Source organism: Cebidichthys violaceus, unplaced genomic scaffold (assembly GCF_023349555.1).
Source record: "Cebidichthys violaceus isolate CVI_PGR_0920_01 unplaced genomic scaffold, fCebVio1.0.p SCAF_10, whole genome shotgun sequence".
Lineage (NCBI taxonomy): Eukaryota > Metazoa > Chordata > Actinopteri > Perciformes > Stichaeidae > Cebidichthys > Cebidichthys violaceus.
In genome coordinates this window covers 10,580,668-10,600,061 of record NW_027176263.1, presented here as the reverse complement: position 1 = coordinate 10,600,061, position 19,394 = coordinate 10,580,668, and the positions used below count along the sequence as shown (strand labels likewise).

Sequence of the window (19,394 nt, the reverse complement as noted above, 5' to 3'; positions counted from 1 at the left end):
CTTACTTGAGCAAATTGCCAATCAAATGAAAACAAAAACAAACAAAATGGTGTCCACCTGCAACGAGCTCTGAGCATGCGCGTTGTCGTTTTCCAACACTACCAGACTTTGCGAGCCAAGCCAAACTTAATACACCATTTTAAAGATCCAGTCACTTAACTTATGTTGTATATTAATGATAAAGTACAACTGAGGACGTTAACATATCTATGACAAAGGTGCAACATGACACTTCAATTTAGGTGTGATGAGGTTTAAAAAGCCCTTTAACCTTTTCTGGATTGTAAACTTCTTAGACTGGTAATTTGTTGTCATTTATGAGCCTCTGGTTTATTTAGTGAAGTCTGGTTCAACCACACATCTTCTTTATTTTGTTGTCTAATTAGTTCTCTTGTCAGGACTTTGTAGATGTGTACTGACTGAGCTCTCTTTACACCTTCTGACTCTCCTGTGTTGTTACTTCTGTTAAGGTGGTACGATTCACATCTTTATCATATATTAATCCCTGTTATTATTGTGGTAAAAATGCCCCAAACTGTGTCTTAAAACTCACAACCTAAATAATCAGTTGAGATTAGTAATATTATATTTTGGCTTGTCAGAGAATTCAGAGAGAAGAAATATAACATCACTTGATGTATACACTATATTCATCAACTATTTAATCAATATTTATTAATCTATTTTCTTTTTTACAAACAATGTTATTTTGACAATTTTCACCTCCTCTAGATTATCCTGTATTTTGTAAAGCTCTAAATATCAACAGTGTATAGTGTGATCTGAGTTTAGTTGTAAGCAATCTGATTGGCTGATCCAAACCCTGTCACAGTTATAGAAAAAGATAAATAACAACTCTTCATTATAACGTTTCCCAAATTTGTAAGAACGAGGTTCTGTGGAGAATTTTAACCCACACACCATGCATGCTGGGAAGTGTGTGAACAACCTCTCAAAAGAAGTTGATTTGATGAGTTTAGTTTAACAATTGGTTTTACATTTAGTCAAAAGATACATTGTATAAGTTCTGAAATGGTTCAACAATTAAGAAACACAAGTCAACAAAACTTTCTGCAGAGATTGATGGACTTTATTGAGCTTTGAGAGGAGCTGGAGGTGATCGTGGAGGAGGAGGAGGAGGAGGAGGAGGAGGAGGAGGAGGAGGAAGAAGCATCTCTGATGCACTTCTGTTGTAGACGGTCCTTGATCAGCTCCTGGTAGATCTGGAAGTCTGTGAAGTCTACCAGGGCCTGGAGAAAACCACAAAGAAAACGTTCATGGGAAGTTATTTTGTCAAACTTCCGCCAATGTTTCTGGGAGGTTATTTTCCTAAACTTCCGCTAACGTTGCAGGGAGGTTTACACAGTGGAGATGCTGGCAGTGTTGGCTGCACTACAAAGGGTGGAAAAAACTAGACATGAAAAGGAGTTGATAGGCTCAGACTCATTCTCAGCCTTAGCAAGTTTAAGGTTTTTTCATTCAAACAGTCATCAAGATATACTGTATGAAGTCCTTCAGTCAGCCACAAGAATAACAAATAAGGGAGGTCAGGGCTTTAAAGAAAAGAAATATATTTATATATTTATAAATAAAATTGGGGCATTGTGCGCTAAACAAAACACTGCAAATTATAGGGAAACACCAGACAGGCTTGTGTGAGGGATGTCAGGAAGAGGAGTTGAGCACGTAGTTTTGAGTTGTAGGGAGTATGAGACGAAGAGAGAGATGAAGAGGAACTATAGGTGCAGGAATGCACACTAAAAGGATCACTGAGCATGCGTGAGAGAGCAAAGGTTAGGGTTCTGTTATCTTTCTTAAGGGAAACGGTTTTTTTAAAGGATAGGAAGGATAAGCAGGGATATAGTGCAACGGTGGTTGTCAGGGGCTAGCATTTTATAGTCGGTCTATTTTTTATTTCATTTGTTTTCATTTTTAGAGGGATACATTGCCTAGTCTTGTTTCTGCTCCTCACTCCGGAGCAGAAGGCGGCGGCAATGCACCAATAAACTAGATGCCAACCAGAAGACGAAGAAGAAGACAAACCAATAATCCTCTGATTCCGACTGTGACAGCTGTTGTGTAATTTCTGTAATTTCTCTTCTGGCTATACGATATCGGCACATTCAAAATATTTGTATTTTGTGCCTTTCCAAATTTGCATGATAATAGCGCCAGACTGTCTGACTAACTGACGTTAGCTTCTCTCTCCAGCTGACTCGTTAACCGGCATCAACACAACCAGCTGACGGACCACTGAGCTTGTTAGCCAGCTAACGTTAGCCAACACTGAGCTAACACTGAGCTAACGTTAGCTCAGCTGTCTCTCTGAACTACCCTTTGTCTTTACGAGCAAGTCAGCTAGCTGGGATCGTGTCTCCTCTTGGTTAGCTGACACTGGCTCTTGCAATTTTACTTTTTTTCGCCTGACAAGAGTTAAGCAAACCAAGATAGGCGGCTTGGGAACCAAGATGTCGAATCGAGTGGTGTGCAGAGAAGCAAGTCACGCCGGGAGCTGGTACTCTGCTTCGGGTAACTGTCACCAGAACACCGTCCGTGTTAGCAAGTGGTGTGCTAGCTGTTTGTGTCACGGTAGTCTGTGTTATTGCTTTTGTTGGCTTTTTGTTTTATAACCGTCATTATCTTGAGGATGAAAAAAACTGTCGAATTGGTGGATTGTCACAGCTGATAGTGATGGCTAAGGTGATTAATCCATCTGATGAGAAGTCGACTAGCTGACACTAGCTGTTATTGACAGCCTCATCTCTGTTATGGGTTGAGCTTATTCAGCACTTCTCCCCGGCTGGTCGATGTAAATCTTCTAAAACCAACAGATATATGCTGCTCAGCATGTTTGACAAGAAATCAAAGCTTTCAACTTGACAATAGCGAACTTGGCTAATATTGCAGAACTTCCTGGCCTACGTTTCCTGCTGTCTGGCTAGAAGAAGACATATATATATATATATACACATATATACACAATAAGACATTACCCAAAATAGCTTGTTACCCAAAGTGAAGCCGCTAGTATTTTTGTGGTTTGGCTGATCTCTGACCCGATGAAGTGAGCGTTAGGTGCAGGAATACTTGCTGCCATGAAACAAAGGACTGGGCAGGGCAGACGAGGTTCATGTTGCTCCCCTTCCCCCATTTCTTGTTATTAAACACCGAAACCCTGCCTGTTTACCCCCTTTAAGATGGCCTTATTGCATTGTTTGTAATAACCGTTTCCGACTGAACAAAAGTTACTCTAATGATAATCGTACACAAAAATATGTTCTTAAACATTTACGTTAATGTACGATGATCACGGTGTTCGTTTTTACATCACTAATCATGTCGGTTGTTTGTTTTTCCTGCAGACTTAATTGTATACGTTAGTCAGCTGTGTTTGATTGGTGTTGACATGACGTTAACTGGCCACCAGTAAAGACTAACACTGGTGATGTAGGTAGTGTGTAACACGGTTAAAACTGAGTGGGATTTTAAATAAAGTTAGTTTGACCTGGACCAGAACACATGTGGCTCTAGATTGACAGTGAAATGATGTTTTACCTAAAATGTACACTTTATCATTCTAGTTTATCTAAATTTTATACTCACAATAACAATAATATTTTTAATGACAAGATTAAATCAACCACTTTTGCCACATTTGGATTCACCCCCTCTGGGATTATTACAGTGACATATTATCTTGATTTTAGTGATCCATACTAGTAGTGTTGCTGTCTTATCAAATCCTATTTGTATTTATCAGACATTTATGTTTTTAGTGCTGGCCCGCTATGCCATTCTTAGTCTTGAAAGGAAGCACAGAGAGAGCAGTAAGAGTTGCTCCTTTTAACCCAGTAATCTGAAATAAAGTTATTTTTGATTTTTTGTTTTTAAATTCTACCTTTTCAGGATCCCAGCTGAACGCACAACTAGAAGGCTGGCTGTCCAAAGCAGAGTCCACAATCAGACCCGCAAGAGCCATCATAGCGCCGTAAGATCACGTTTGATCTGAACATGTAAAAATGCATCTGTGATGCTGACTCATTCTAATTTGACATGTTTATGTTTGCAGGCATGCTGGGTATACCTACTGTGGTGCTTGTGCAGCACATGCCTACAAGCAGGTTGATCCCTCTGTTACGTAAGTCATTCAGTTTTCATCTCTATTCCTTACATAAGAAATGCTTTGTGTTACTTTTTCTGATCTTAAATTTCCCCCCACAGAGTGCACAGATGTTAGTTTAGATAGTAGAATATAGTGCTGGTGGTGTGCCTTTTGTGAATAGAGTCAGTGAGATAAAATCCTGTTGCCCTTCAGTCGTAGGGTGTTCATCCTGGGACCTTCACACCATGTGCCCCTCTCCCGCTGTGCCCTGTCACCTGCAGAGATCTATAGAACACCTCTCTATGACCTGAGAATCGACCACAAGGGTATTCACTGTTTTCACTCATGACATTGTGATTTCTACTTTTTTGTGTGCGTGTGTGTGTCGCTCAATCTCAGATGTTATCGCATGCTAATGAGTTAATTATTTAGGACAGCCTTTTAAGGGTCATGTGAGGTAGTAACATAACCACTTTGGATTGCTGTTCAGGTTTGTTTAGTGTAGAATATAGTGCGTGTTTCCAAACGCTGCCAAAACCGAATGAGACAAACACCTTTTTTCCAGTAACACTAAAAAAACCTGAAAACCCCCAAAACAACCCAGAATTACCCTTTCTTTGTTGTGATTGATATAGTCTAGTCTGACCAGAGCTCCAACATACAGGCCTCAAGCCGTCTTGGGAGGTGATACACTGTTAGCCATCCACCAGGGGCCAGACAGTTACCTCACTATTAATATATTGGCTTTGTCAATGATGAGGTTTTTCTTAGCTAGACACTTATTAGGATACCCAAATTAAATGAGTGTGCAGCTCCAAAAAACGACTTAATCAGTAGACACTGTCATCATAACATGCACAAATTAAAGTGAAACTCACCTCTGTTTTACAGTTTATGCTGACCTCTGGAAAACTGGGTTGTTTGAGCGGATGAGTCTGCAAACAGATGAAGATGAGCACAGTATTGAAATGCACTTGCCTTACACTGCTAAAGCCATGGAGAGGTAATGCATATAGAAGTGGCATTCATTGAACTAAAGAATCAACCCCATACACTTACAGAGGGAACGGCCTCACGGGAGGAAGCTTTTTCTTAAAGGTGCCCTGTGAAGTTTTCTTCTAAACAAAACAAAAGTTATGTTTACATTCAGTGTTTCTCAACAAAAACACATTGTGTGAATCCTTGAGCTCCAACAAATGTGGTGAATGCATTTCCTTCCTCAAAACATTTGCAAAGCCGATTCTTTTTGTTTTGTTATAGAAGGATTTTAAATCCTGCATTGTTGACGTTTATGTTTACTTGCTAGCATTCTTCTTCTTCTTCCCTGTCTTTGCTATCAAATTCCAGCATTATTTGGCATGTTAAGTCACTTGTAGATCGGTGGAATAGTGTGACATCATTGGCCGAAATGTGTATCATATGTTCTGTTCATTCTTTTCATTAACTTTCTATACACATTGTTAACCAGAAGGACACATGGGACGTGGGATATGCATAACGGCCCTCTGTTAGGTTGGAAGGAGTCAAAGGTATATTCTTGGTTCAGAAAAGCAGGGACCAGGTAGTATGAAGTGAACTGAGCACATTAGATCAAACGCATGACATAATCAAACTGAACAAAAACATGTGGTGTTGACTGACAAGAAATATTAGTAATGTAGGTGTTGCATATAGGGTACAAAGGATCAGCTCCCGAGTAATAGCTTATCATGCAGTAGGCCGGCAGTCTGACATTCGTTTTCAATGATAGATGCTCTATGGAAAATAAAACTGTATTAATGCAGATTTTATTTCCACCCATGCCCATTGAACATCATTCTGACAAGCAGGTGCAGTTATTGTACTCAAGTTGTTCGTTCAATAATCTGATGTTGCAGCCACAAAGACGAGTTTAGCATCGTCCCTGTGCTTGTGGGTGCCCTGAGTGAGTCTAAGGAACAGGAATATGGGAAGCTGCTCAGCAAGTACCTGGCAGACCCTTCCAACCTTTTCATTATCTCATCCGACTTCTGCCACTGGGGTAGGTATCGACAAAGAAAAGCACTGAAAACAAGAGTATTCTGAAAAGAGTATTCTGCCAGCATATCCCAAGCAGTTTGGGATCTGATCTTTGTATTTCTCTTTTGAAGGTCAGCGGTTCCGCTACACGTACTATGATGAATCTCAAGGAGAGATCTACAGGTCTATCGAGCATCTGGATAAAATGGTAACCACTGAGATGTATTTGATTCAAATGTGAGATCATTATGTAAAGATTATCATCAGCCACATGCACAGTTGTTATGGGAATGAAGTACACATTAAATAGATAAACCAAAATGAGCCACACTCATAACAAAATTGTTAATTCTTATACCTCATGTGCTCCTAATGTGACTATTTACCTTCATGTATCTGCTAAAAATACACAATGTTCAAGGAAATTGGAATACAGAAGGGCAGAGAGGACATGGATAGTATTTTCTTTTTAAATGACTGCTTTCCAGAGATTAAATAATCAAACTAAACAATTCCATCGAGAAACATGGCATAACAAAACCGAAACATGACTTTTTCTCGGCTTGTGAAGGGGATGGGCATTATAGAACAGCTGGATCCCATGTCTTTCACCAACTACTTGAAGAAGTACCGCAACACCATCTGTGGGCGTCACCCGATTGGAGTGCTTCTAAATGTAAGTACCACAGAAGAAGAGCCTCACCAGTTGTTTTCCTATTTAACGTCATGTAGACACGTTGATGAAAGTTCAATTGACTGTTTGCATGCTCTGCCTTCCTTAGTTACTGATGCTACGCCTCTACGTCAAGCTTCTCGCACACGCAGTTCATAATAATATTAACGGTTTTATCCATGCCTTACGCTCCTGTGCTTGTGTTTTTGGTTTTGTAAAGGATAAGTTAAGACACTACCGTCCAAACTCTTTATATATAGAGTTACGGCCCTTACTGCAGCTTTAATGCACAGTGCTTCAACATGTGAGGAAATCTAAAGCTTGACAGGCCATGTATAGATACAGTTGATAAGCTTTAATTGGGGGACAGGTTTAGTGAAAAATCAATTGTCAGTGAAGAACTGTAAAGAAAAAAGGGTTAGTTGTGAGAATGAGACATTCTATCTTTATTGCCTGACTAAGTGCAGCTGTTACTGTTTTGCAGGCTGTGGCTGAGCTGAGGAAGTCTGGTTTAGAAATGAACTTTTCTTTCCTGAACTACGCCCAATCAAGTGAGTGCAGGAACTGGCAGGACAGCTCCGTGAGTTACGCTGCTGGGGCTCTCATCGCTCATTGAGGTTGACTTCCGCAAGGGCCACTGCAGCGCCGCCGTCGTCCTGCCCTTACTATCTATCGCCATAACCTGACCCAGACCCCCCCCCCCAGTTATGCCCACTATTTGCAGGAAGGACCTAGACACTCAAAGCCAATATAGTCTTCTTTCTCTGTCTCTCCCTCAGCTCTCCTCCGCCTTTCTCCACCCTCCTCTCAGTTTGAAGTGTGTCTCAGAGCTTATAGTTGAAATATTTAGCTTGAAGTGCAGTTTTGAGATTATGGAGGTGCAAATGGTTAGAGAAGATAGGAAGAGTGACTATTATTATGTCTCGGAGTAAGAGTTGGGAGGGGGAGATCTTACTTGGGTTTAGACCCATTTTGTTTTCCTGACAAAGCAATGGATTTGAGTTGTAATAATGCAATCATTACATTTGGGCTCTTGGCGATCATGTAATTTGCCTCAAAAAAGGAATGAAAATAAAATTGCGGATCTTAATGAGCATTTTGAAATTTTGCCAGATAAAAATGGAATGAGTATTTTGACTGACTGCTTCATGCTACATAAACTCTGAAGACAGTGTCATAGGTGTAGTTAACCAACATGTTGTAGTTGCTAACAAAGGGCTGCACCCAAAAACTCTCACTAACTCCCCTACTGTACAAAACCAAAAACGTTATTACTCTTAGTTTATCAAATATTATCTTTAATTCATATTTTATTCCTTTTATTTCTCCCTTTTTCAGTAGTTTTATTAGACGTGATAGTATTTACTCAAGTAGTGTGTAGATTTGAACAAAAGCAGTGTGGTCGGTTAAGCGCTGAAGCCATCAACATCATCTGCCCAATACATTTCTTCCAGATTCCAATTCTATGCCTGTAGCATGAGAGATATGTTTTGCAGGGGGCCAGAATCCAGTTGCGGGTAATTCAGAAATGTAATCAAAGCCGGATATTGTGTAAATGACTCCAACATTGACACCTCTAGTCCTTGTTTACACTGTCACCTTGAATCTCTGTAGTTGAATTGTCAGGAGATTCGAGTGAACATTTTTTTTTGCTAGACTTGAAATGTCTTTTGTTACACTTTTGGTTCTGTAAGAGCAGCAAAGCTTTTGTTTCGGTTTGACCAAAATGTTTAAAGTCCTACCTGATCGGCTTAAGTTGTTGGAAATGTTATTGGATCTGTTTACCAGGTAGTAATTTACATCTTTTTGTGTTGATACATTTTGATTTAAGAATGCCAAAACTTATTGGGAAAATATAAGTCATCCTTATTTAAAGGTTTGCCTCTGAGTGTATAAGATTTCACTTCAGTTACTCGAGGCTGTAGGAGTATCATTTAGACAAGGTAAGATAAAAACAAGTAATAGATGGCCCGAGTTTTAAGATCAGCACAAAGTCATCATGCTTTTCTATAAGGTTTAGGAATCTATCCAGAAAAGAGACTATTACATCTATTAAAAAACTGATATTTACTTAATGAAATGTCAAGCACGAGGATCACTTTTAAGAACAGAAGAAAAGAAAGTTTCTTTTTTAATATGCTATGGGGTCCTGCTGCCTGAAATTATATTATTTTCAAAGATTAACAAACTGCATACAAAAGCTGAATGCAAAAACCTGATGATCCATAGTGCCAGTATGGGTTGTCAATGACAATATGACAGGCAGCACACAATATCTGCTGTCCTGTCTTTTGATATTTGAATATCACTGACGGACTTTTACTGATGCAGTCCTCTTGACATTGGTTCGTCCCTCTTGGCACCATGAGAGGGACTTAGTATTAAGCTGCGATGTTTGACTGAAAGATGAATCCTCAGACTCACTTGACCTCTGACGCTAATTCAAGGGAAACTAGTAAAGCATGACACACTGTGCTATTGTGCCTTTTATCACTGTTGCACATATACATATTAAGTGTATTCTCACTTTTAGTCTTATTTTAGTTTGTGTACTTTCAGTTTTTGTTTTCCCACATGTAGCCTCCTGCTTTCCTAGAGTCCAACAATGTGTCCAGCTCACCCAGCACTCCAGGAGTGTGTGACCTGTCCCCCTCATGTGTTGGTCGAAAATAGCACCAACTGTTATCTCCTTTCTCCAGCAGGGAGTGGTGTTCTCTCCCTGTAGAGAGAAAAAGGCTGAACCTCAACACTGTTCATGTTCTGTTTATGGATCTTTGTCTTTCAGAAATGGTTTTTGTTTTTGCTTAGAGAATGGGAAGTTACATGTCACAAACCTAAAATATACTACTTAACTACTCCCTCAATGGAGTTTTTTTTATCTCAGGTTCCACTGACAAAGCATCCCAAAAGGCTCTTCAGATAAGGCCGTGGATTCATGTTACAAAACAAGTAAAATGTACTGAAAAGCGTGTCTGCTCTGGTGTCTTGTTCTTCAACTATTTACAATCATAGAAAACTACTGACTTGGTATATGCATTTCATCGTTTAATCATTGCCTTAAATTTATGTTTATTCCTCCGAAGTTGAATGGGGTTTGTAGCCTCTTACTTATTGGCACATTCGTTTGGTTGTGAAATGTGCAATGTTCAACCTTGTATGGTTGTAAAACATGTTTGCAGTGCAGCACTGCATACACTACTGATGTAGACATCCTTTGTAGAATATAGTGTAGCAACACGGCGAGATGCACTGCTATGGGGACTTGGTCACCTATCTCAGCTGTGGGATGATCCTGATTGGACTCGGACAATTGGTCCTTCACAAGAAGACACAGACCTCCTATGGGCGCCACATGGGACTCCCTTCTCCAGCTAGGACGGTCCCAGCCAGACTGGCTTGGTTCCTCCAGGAGATGCCAGCTCTCCTGATCCCCCTGCTTCTAACGCTCACCAGGCACAAACCCTCCAGTACGGGAAAGTACCTGCTGCTTGGGACCTTTTGCCTGCACTACTTTCAAAGGTAAAAGCAAAGACGGGAGCCTAGTTTTAACCATTTCATGTATGAAATCGTGTGTGAAGGGAAGAGTAAAAAGATGTATGCTTTGAGATATATAGCCGTGATTAATGTCATTCAAAATACAAGCAACTATACAAGATTGTAACAGTCAGGACAGCTTTTTCACAGTTGTTCACTTGTCACACTGCTTTGCTTAGGGTTTGTAGTTTTTCTCATATTTACTAATATATTTAGTTTTATATTGTCTTATGCATGTAGTATATTATCTTGTTATATTGTTTGTGTACAGTATGAGCATCAAAGGCATTCTTACACAAGATTCACTCTCCATATTGATTTATTATAGCACTGATTCACCAGTGAAACTGGATTCAAACTGAATAACTTTAACCTTTTAATAACTAAAACCTCCTGATCTCAATGTACAGTAATAATGATTGCAACTTATACATTTGTACTTGACAGGAAACAAAAATGTGGTATTATCTCTAATCATCGTGTTGCCATAGTATAGCTAGATGTACAGTATGTATACAGCCAGTTTGTAAGTGAAAGCTAGAACCAAGAAAGAAAAACCTTTTAAAATGGAGACACAGAAAAAGGAGTTTTAAAAGGAGATTTCCTGCTGCTATAATCTGAAGGCTAAAACACGGTGAGAAATATATTGGCAACCATGAAGAATGAGGCTTAATGGCGCCTTTTTTTTTTTTGCCTGCACTTGCATGCTAAATCATTCACACAAAGTCTCATGTCTGTTGAGAGGGGGATAATAGTGCATTTTATCCTGTTCTGGATAAAATGCACTATTATCCCCCTCCTCTTTCCACCTGCTGTATCTACTATTTCTTCACCAATCATAGGACATTTGTCTATTCACTACTGACCAGAGGAAAACCTTTCCCACTGGGTGTGGTGCTGCCAGCAGGCTTATTCTGCTCTCTGAACGGTTTACTGCAGGGACACTATCTGCTGCACTGTGCCCAGCTTGATAATGAATGGTCAGCTGACTATCGCTATAAAACTGGTAGGAGCAATATTTATTCTTTGCTTTCGAAAATATTTCATGTTTTAAATATGAAATACCTAAAAACATGTTTCATTTTATGTGCCTCAAACATTAACATTTAAAATGATTGAGATTTTAAAAATCAATAAGATACATTGATTTTCTAGGTTTGCTGCTGTTTTACATTGGAATGGCCATCAACGTACACAGTGACTATATTCTACGCACCCTGAGGAAACCAGGGGAAGTAGTTTACAAGATACCTACAGGTAAGAAACAAGAGAACACACCTGAATAACCTCTGATCCACTCTGTGCCGGTAGTGACCCGCTCTTCTCACTCTCCTACAGGAGGTCTGTTTGAATACGTGTCTGGTGCCAACTACTTAGGAGAGATAGTGGAGTGGTTTGGCTATGCTGTAGCCACCTGGTCCCTTCCAGCACTCTCATTCGCTGTGTTTAGCCTGTGTTTTATTGGACCCAGAGCCTATCACCATCACAGGTGCCTAAAACATGAATAAACTGACAGTACATGCATACACGTCTGCCAAATGACCTACATTACCGTGCTATATCTGAGTGACAGTTATCTTCTGCTCCTCTGTTACAGGTTTTACCAAGAGAAATTCAAAGACTATCCCAAGTTACGAAGGGCTTTGATCCCATTCGTCTTCTGAGAGACAAAGAACCTGACTGTCATCTTGTAAGGGCAGACAATAAATCGAACCAGCAACAACCACAGTGTGAGAGTCCGTTTCCTGTTTCTATTGTATTTGTAAACGGAAATTATGCTCATTTTACGGCAAAACAAAATCTGTTTTGGTTTCGCTTGCAGTCATTATCCAAAAGCATAATGTACAGATTAATTGTTCAACTCTTTCTATTAAAACTGCTACGGAAGAAGCTTGACACTTGGTTTTCATATGAATATATTTTGTGATAAGATATTCAAGTTTATTTTTATGCAGATACAAAATGTGCAAACTGCAAAAAAACTTAAAATTGCATTACTCTGAATGTAACTTGGCCCCGATTTCAATTTGTCTGAATGTTGGGAATGATTGGGGGTTAGGGTTAGATCGGGGAGACATTTGTGAAACATAATTGCCGGAGGTTGGTCTTTGTATTTTCATAGTTGTCTGGTTGTGATTTTACCAAATCAGCAGGTTTAGACTGGTAATACTTTGATGTAACATAATGTAATGTAAAAAAGGGTGGATATTTTTTTGGGTACTATGTTGGCTAAAATATGTGGCAACCTTGCAGCACCTCCTAGTGTTGACCAAAGACAATTGCAGCAGAAACATGCCGGTTTGTATCAAAGTGGAGCAGGGATGACGTATATTTGTAGGATAACCCCAGAAGTAAGAAAATAAGATCTGTGGCAAACACAAGTTTATGATAGTTACACATTCTTCACAAATGAACGCCACTTTTATGAATTTTGAAGCATTAATGCAATTGGCAGAAGTAAAAAGCTAACGTTAGGCCATAAACTGTCTGAGTCGGTTTCCTGTATCTGTGTCACATGAGTCTGACCGTTTCCAGCAGCCTTCAAATAATATACAGGAAGGCACAGAAATAGTTACATCCTGTTAGATCTGATTCTCATTTTCGGGTTTAAGGACTCATTCCTGCTGCACTCTTTAGAGAAACGTTGATCATCTGATAAAGAGCTGAATTATTTGTATTCACTAAATTTGTATACTCTCTCAAACATCATATATCATCATCAACAAAGAGGTAAACCCCAAGGCATTTCCACTGACTCACACTAGGATTCAATCTGATTCTTACACAAGGCAATGCCAACACCTAGTGTCTAAATGGAATATTACTTTTGAAAAACAGCATTCATTCCTCATTTTGATCATCACAAACTAGAGTTACACTCTGGATAAAATGCCTATTCTGCTAGTTCATATCTTGAATTAGATATCGCACATCCAGTGCAAGATTAGCAGTTTCTACAGCAACCTGTAAGGCATTGAGTTTAGCCGTGAAGGAGTCAAGCACACGTGGCTGCACAGCTGTATCTCTAGACAGAGGTGCAGGTGAGAACTGTGGGTGATTAGTGTTTAGGTAAGTCCACCTCTGATTTGGGCTACTTTCCATCAGTCCACAGCCACAGAAGCCCGAGCTATCCTCCGTGTGTTCTTTCGTGACATGTGCAGGGTGAGTCCAGTGGTGAGCATGAGTCAGATCCATCACAGAAGCCCCGCCGTCGTGCTCCAGCGCTGCGGCCACAGACTCCAGAGAGCGACAGAAACCGTCCACGCCACGAAGGTGCTCCGTCCGTGAGCACCCGAGGGCCGATACGGTCTCTGTGACTTCCTTCATGCTCTGAGATGAAAATATACCAAAATGACGCCATGTTGTAATCATGGGCCTGGCCAACCATGAGGTCACCGAGGTCCAGACCTCAGTAAATATGTCGCCGTCTCTCTGCATCTGAATGATGTGAAACCGCTTGACACTGACAGCAAATCAATAAGACAGCTAACTGTGGTGGTGAAGATGTGTCGGGTGAGGCACTACACTGCCGAAGAAGGCATTAAACATAAAATTATATGAAAACTAAAATTGTTGTAGTTGTGAAATATCTTCAATATTAGAAGATGTTATTAAAAACTATTGATGATCTGTTCTGCACTTATTTATTGCTATTTGATCTTTGCGTTCTACAACCAATGATCATTTCATCAGCTGCAGTGCGCTCCGAGCAGCGGACATCCATTACCCTAAACTTAATCTCACTCAGAGACCCAAGAGTCCCACATGAGGTTATGTGTCTGTCAGATGGGCTGAAGGGGCAGGTAGTTTTATTTCTTTACATATTATGACTTTATTCTCATATTACATTTTAATCAAAATATAAGAATTTTAGTCTCAACTTGTCAGAGAGCACAAATATGCAGGATATGTTTTGAATGTGCAGAAAGTTTGAAACAAGAGCAGAAATGTTGCTGAAAACACATAGATATTGGATCTCACCTTGTGTCTGACGTAAGCAGCTAAGTGGGTCTCTGTACAGCCACCTCCAAGTAAGGCAGACGGTTCTCTCAAAGTGAGCCTCAACACATGCTCAGTCTTCTGGCACGCCACCTTTAACGGTCACACAAACAAAAATTAACACATCAGTTCATCCGTCACATTGGCCTCACATTAATGGACATTCCAAGCTGATGTCTGTGTGTGAAAGCACCGATTATGCATTTTTAAATACGTTTAAATAAACAAAAACACTGATGCCAGTTGATGGATGCTTTTAACAAAAGGTGCTGCAGAATAATTTAATTTCTCACCTGTCCGTATTGGTGAAAAATGTCTGCTTCTTGTGCATGGGTGACCAAAATAGTCTCTCTTTCTTTCTCTAACACTCCTCACTGTATCTTACCTTCAGCTCACTTAACATAGTCTCGTTCCTGTGGCAGAGGATCATCGTGCAGATTGACGACTCCCCAAGAGGTTGTAAATGCAGCATTGTCTTGGATCCAAACTGCAGAATACTGAGATCCTTCACCTTCCCGTAGGCCTTGGCTGGGATTGTGGTGTGCAATGTGGCCACAGGTTGAGCACCTATTGGTTAAAGCGGACAGAAATTTAGGATGACCTCACACAGTGTAAAGTAACAGCACAAGATATACCTAGACAACACAATATTCGTATTTACATTTTCACATGTGAAAGAATGCAGAAATTGTAAAGCATTTAGTAGCATTTAAGTAGCTTCACAGTTGTCAAATCTAAATCATACATACATATAAATTCTGCATCTACTTGTTACAGTGCTTAAATGAAGCTTTTGCGGGTCTCACACATATTGAGTGAAATATTCAAACTATTTGACATCTTTGAAAACGTTGGGATGTCTCTTAAGAGCTTGTTTATATGATATTAATAGTTAACAATGGACTTAGCAGATTTAGAGGCCTACCTGTCAGCTGAGTAAGTGGCTCCATGAGAGTGATTCCCAGTCTTTCTATCACTACGACACCATGACTCTTCAGGTATTGCTGCACCACTGGGTGTATGACCTTCTGGCACACAAAGAGCTTCACCTCATCTTTGACCACCTGTTTCACGAGCTCCAGGAGCTGATCCAGTATCTGCAAGTCTGTGTCTACACCCGGGTGCACGTCAATTATCCCATCTCCCAGTTCAGAAAGGTCTCCAGCAAGAGAAGCACTGAACAACACCAAGCGCAGTGGATTTGAATGCTGGTTCTCTGACTTGTCGACGCATAAGACGTCAGGCGTGTCCACCAGTAAACCTGGAAACACTGCAGAGTTTAGCACAGGGTGGCCTTCAACAGAGACGGTCACTGTTTGGCCAAGACTGACTTCACCTGGGCTGTTACAGGGAACAGTCAGCAAAAAAGCCTGTACAGCTAGTTTGCTGATGTGAAGCGCCTCCGACTCTGTTAGCACACATGCTGGTTTGCTGGAGATAATACTGAAAGCTAATGTGATCAAGTTCTGACTGCTGCAGAAGTCGAGCTTCACTTTACAACCACAGTCTTCTCGTTGCAGGTAACTGGTGCACAATCCCAGCAAGTGCTTGTTCACTCCGATAGCCACACTGCCACGGAGACCCAACTGTTTCGCTTGCTCAATAAGAGATAAACAGAGAATGGCAGCAAACAAACCACAGTCACTGAAGCGAGAAACGTGGTTGAGAATGGAGGTTTTTATCAGATTGATAAAAGACTGCGAGGAGGAAACGGCTGGAAGGAGAACGGAAGAGGTGGAGGTGGTTACAACGTGTCCTCCGATGTTGTTGTGAACTTGTTTAAGTCTACCTGTTGGACCGAAGCACGATTTCAGAAGCTGCCTCAGCAAATTAAGCTTGTTACAAATGACAGTGTTGTCCAATGGTAGATCCGTGCAAAGAGACGGAGATTTCTTGACGACTCGAGACATTACTGACGCAGAAACTTCTCAAAGCAGTTTCACAAGACAGTGTCGACAAAAGGTTGCGTGTCATAACGTTAGCGTTTACTTATTGAGCGGCAGCTATTTAGCGAAATTTGATAGGAAATGACACTTAATCATCCTCCATGGTAATCACCTTTGCCTGCCACGAGCCTCGACTCTGATAAGAAGGCTTTTTGCATTGCCTGACAAAAATGAAACAAATGTGGAATGCACCATTTATATCTTCTACCAAAACACATCAAATAATATCAATTTCCTATTATCTTGGCTATTGTATGATCAAAAATAATATATAGATACAATTAAACAACATATTTTTTAGAGCTCAACACAGGCTCTTTCACTGCGAGCCTCGTTTCCTTGGTAGCACAAACAGCGTCGCACTCTAGCGGGGTCCTTTTAGACAAACAGTCGCATTCTCTCGCCAATCTTAAAGATGGCTGTTCTCACGAGAGATATTCTACTTAAATCTATTACTCCACTACGCAGAGATTGACAGTCATCTTTGCTACAGTTTCCCAAACTGTTTCACCATCTTAAAAAAGCTGTGACATCATACTGGATTTTGCAGTTGTTGGACTACAAAACCAAATGTGACGTCATCTCCCGTCGCCTCAACTGCTAACCGATTCAAAACTTCTGGCGGTATGTGTAGGAAGTCTGTTGTGATGCCGTTGTATGCCACACATTTGTTTATTACACATTTGTAGTGTCATCCACGTGTCATTTGCTATTACCAAACCTACCAATGTATCTCTGAAAGTGATGAATAGCACGGTAAGGTCGGTTCAATGTGGAGTACCATAGACTACTAAGTGTCGTGTTAATCTCTTACAAAGATAATAAACTAATCTGTATTATATGTTGTGTTATTTCTAGGCTACCACGTGTAGTGTAATCTATGATTATAAACTTGTTTTCAGGTGTAAGCTGACTGCTGTGTTCACTTCAATGGCTCCTCTCAAATTTGCCATTAAGGTAAGAGAAAATTGAATATACAGCATACAGACTCTTTTAGTGCAGTGTTGAATTAAAGTAATATAATGTATGTTACAGTGCTATATTAAACAGCATTGTGTAATATTCAAATGTTCACTATTTATGTGCAACAGCTATTAAAACGTCAGGCTTTACATTAGTTTTGTGTGCCTTTTTGAATAAAGCTGAGATTGAACATACATAGAGAAAAATGCATTAAAAAGCAAATTTTCAAGAAGTTATTGTTTAACTCAACATTTACATTTAATGTATTTTTCTGAAGTGTTTTTGGCAACTTCTAAAAACTTAAAAAATGTTTTAATTTTATTTCCTCAGGACCTTCCTCAGTCAATTTTATTCAGCGCTGATGCACCCACGCATTATCGTAAATACTGATATTAAGTTAAGAGTTTATGACCTATTTATTGCAATTTTGTGCCTCCAGTTTGGCTCAAACGCATTAACAAAGGAAGATGATCAAATCCCCAAAAACTGATGACCAAAATCAAAGGTTATTATCAAAATCATAATCAAAAACTTTAGTCATATTCTTAGGTATCTTGTGAACATCTATAAGCAAAGAAGGGTTGGGTGCTTTTCAGTGATCACAAAGCCTCACTTAAAACAAAATGTTTTCCCACATAAAATGATCACAAGATACTTCTAAGCCTACAAAATAGGATGAATCTGCATTTGATTAAAGCTTTTTAGTTGGTATTGCCAGCATTCATAATGAACAACATTTTGTATTATTATTCTTACTAACAACTGCTACAGATACTACTTACAGCAACTGGTGTTAAACCAGCTGAAAAAAAAATGCAACACAGGAATATATGCTGAATATTATGCTGCATTGCCCTCTATGTTCATTGTTTTGTCCTTCTCAGTAATTCTTTGGCCACTAGAGGGAAGTACAGATACATGTTTCAAGTGTCTTGCCTCCACATTTTGACGTCGTCATCCATCCTTTAGAACACGTTATTCAGAGTTTCTGGTCACCTTTTGCAAATCTCAACTGACTGCTTCCCTGAGAGACTTTTGTTAATGGACACAGCCATACAGAGCAGGGGAAACTCATTCTATTAAAAAGCCAAGCCGTTCATCCTCAGTCTGATGCTCTGTCAGGAATAATGCACATCAGATGTTTTTGTTAAGTGCAGGAAAAGCCGCTGGTCTCTCTTTTGTTGACGTTTCATTTATTGAGAGTTTTGGATGAGGGCTGCAGACATTTGCACTGATCTCTCACATCCTCCATAATGCCATGTGTGCCTAGTTGACCAGATATTGCATTCACTCCCTTTATTTGTTTCATATGCATGCCTGCATTCAGGCTACCCCACCGCCCCCCCAGCTGGTTGTGGGAGAGTAAAACCCTGGAGGTTCACGGAGGGTTCCTTCCCACTGGGCACATAATGATACTGTTGTGTTACTCTGCCTGAGAAAAATAGACACAGCCTCTAACATGCTTAACCAACTAACCACAAACAAGTATGTTAGAAGGGATTAGTCTAAACAATAGCATTCAAGGCACTTCCCTGGGCTCCTCTTTCGCAAAACAAACACCACTGCTTCCGTGTTTTTTAATAATCAAATTAACTTCCAAGAATTTTAAAGAACAAACATCTGCACAGAGACATTGTTTTCACAAAGGCATGTTGCAAACTCAGTTTAACAGTTTGCATAGAGCAAGGATCATTTTTGCAATTATGAGTCAAGTTCTTGGATTCACCAAAACATGTTTAGTAGGCTGTACAGCGGCGTTTTTGTTATGTTTCTTTCTCCTAAAATGTTTTCAAAGCAGCTCCCTCCCTGGTCTGTGAAACTGCAGGAGGAGCTGGTATGCTCCTTCTTAAATAGGCTTAAGACTATATAGTGACCCGCCACTTCTCAGACCTCCCCAAAAACGGGCCTGCAGGCTAAAACACTGATCCACTGAAGCGGTTGCTGTCTGCCAGGACATTACCGCTGCAGAGCCCTGCAATCTGCCTTCTATTAGCAATATGCACTGCTGACTTTCTAACCATCTACTGTAGTATGCTGAGATGGAGAACAAAGTGTTTTTTAACAATGAATAGATTGAGGTATCACAGAGCAGTTTAATGTCAGAGGTTTATGTGCTGTTTAGTGTTGTTGTCGCTTTGCAGATGAGCTCATATCGGACCACACATCTTGCCTCTGTGCA

General features: G+C 40.1%; 4 protein-coding genes and 1 long non-coding RNA gene across 6 annotated transcripts in view; 3 read left to right on the top strand and 2 right to left on the bottom strand.

The window, feature by feature from the left end:
- Positions 1-1,091: 1,091 nt before the first annotated feature.
- LOC137883452 (uncharacterized) lies at positions 1,092-9,483 on the bottom strand. The gene is made up of 4 exons (XR_011104561.1): positions 9,394-9,483; positions 5,162-5,220; positions 4,981-5,037; positions 1,092-1,250 (listed from the first exon to the last, which is right to left on the bottom strand). It is a non-coding gene; the product is annotated as an uncharacterized lncRNA (long non-coding RNA).
- Positions 1,920-9,742, top strand: memo1 (mediator of cell motility 1). The gene is made up of 9 exons (XM_068724941.1): positions 1,920-2,529; positions 3,907-3,988; positions 4,070-4,138; positions 4,316-4,428; positions 4,994-5,105; positions 5,980-6,122; positions 6,232-6,308; positions 6,672-6,776; positions 7,258-9,742. Exons 1-9 carry the CDS (start codon positions 2,469-2,471, stop codon positions 7,387-7,389), a joined length of 894 nt encoding a protein of 297 aa, XP_068581042.1. The 5' UTR covers positions 1,920-2,468; the 3' UTR covers positions 7,390-9,742.
- Positions 9,743-9,826: 84 nt separating this feature from the next.
- On the top strand, positions 9,827-12,203 carry srd5a2b (steroid-5-alpha-reductase, alpha polypeptide 2b). Of its 2 annotated transcripts, none has more exons than XM_068724944.1 (5): positions 9,827-10,292; positions 11,177-11,313; positions 11,463-11,564; positions 11,646-11,796; positions 11,905-12,203. In XM_068724944.1, exons 1-5 carry the CDS (start codon positions 10,018-10,020, stop codon positions 11,969-11,971), a joined length of 732 nt encoding a protein of 243 aa, XP_068581045.1. In that variant the 5' UTR covers positions 9,827-10,017; the 3' UTR covers positions 11,972-12,203. The 2 variants fall into 2 exon arrangements, with proteins under 2 accessions (XP_068581045.1, XP_068581044.1); XM_068724943.1 differs by having other exon boundaries at positions 11,150-11,313.
- Positions 12,204-12,224: 21 nt separating this feature from the next.
- Positions 12,225-16,376, bottom strand: mkks (MKKS centrosomal shuttling protein). Its single transcript, XM_068724940.1, has 4 exons — positions 15,232-16,376; positions 14,692-14,873; positions 14,289-14,399; positions 12,225-13,637 (listed from the first exon to the last, which is right to left on the bottom strand). The coding sequence occupies exons 1-4, from the start codon at positions 16,214-16,216 to the stop codon at positions 13,209-13,211; spliced, it is 1,707 nt and encodes a 568-aa protein (XP_068581041.1). The 5' UTR covers positions 16,217-16,376; the 3' UTR covers positions 12,225-13,208.
- A 564-nt stretch (positions 16,377-16,940) lies between these two features.
- The window catches only part of slx4ip (SLX4 interacting protein), a 31,678-nt gene continuing 29,224 nt past the window's right edge, over positions 16,941-19,394 (top strand). Inside the window, exons 1-2 of the mRNA XM_068717939.1 lie at positions 16,941-17,008; positions 17,155-17,209. Coding sequence (XP_068574040.1) covers positions 17,183-17,209 — 27 coding nt within the window. The 5' untranslated portion in view covers positions 16,941-17,008; positions 17,155-17,182. The remainder of the gene's footprint in view (positions 17,009-17,154; positions 17,210-19,394) is intronic.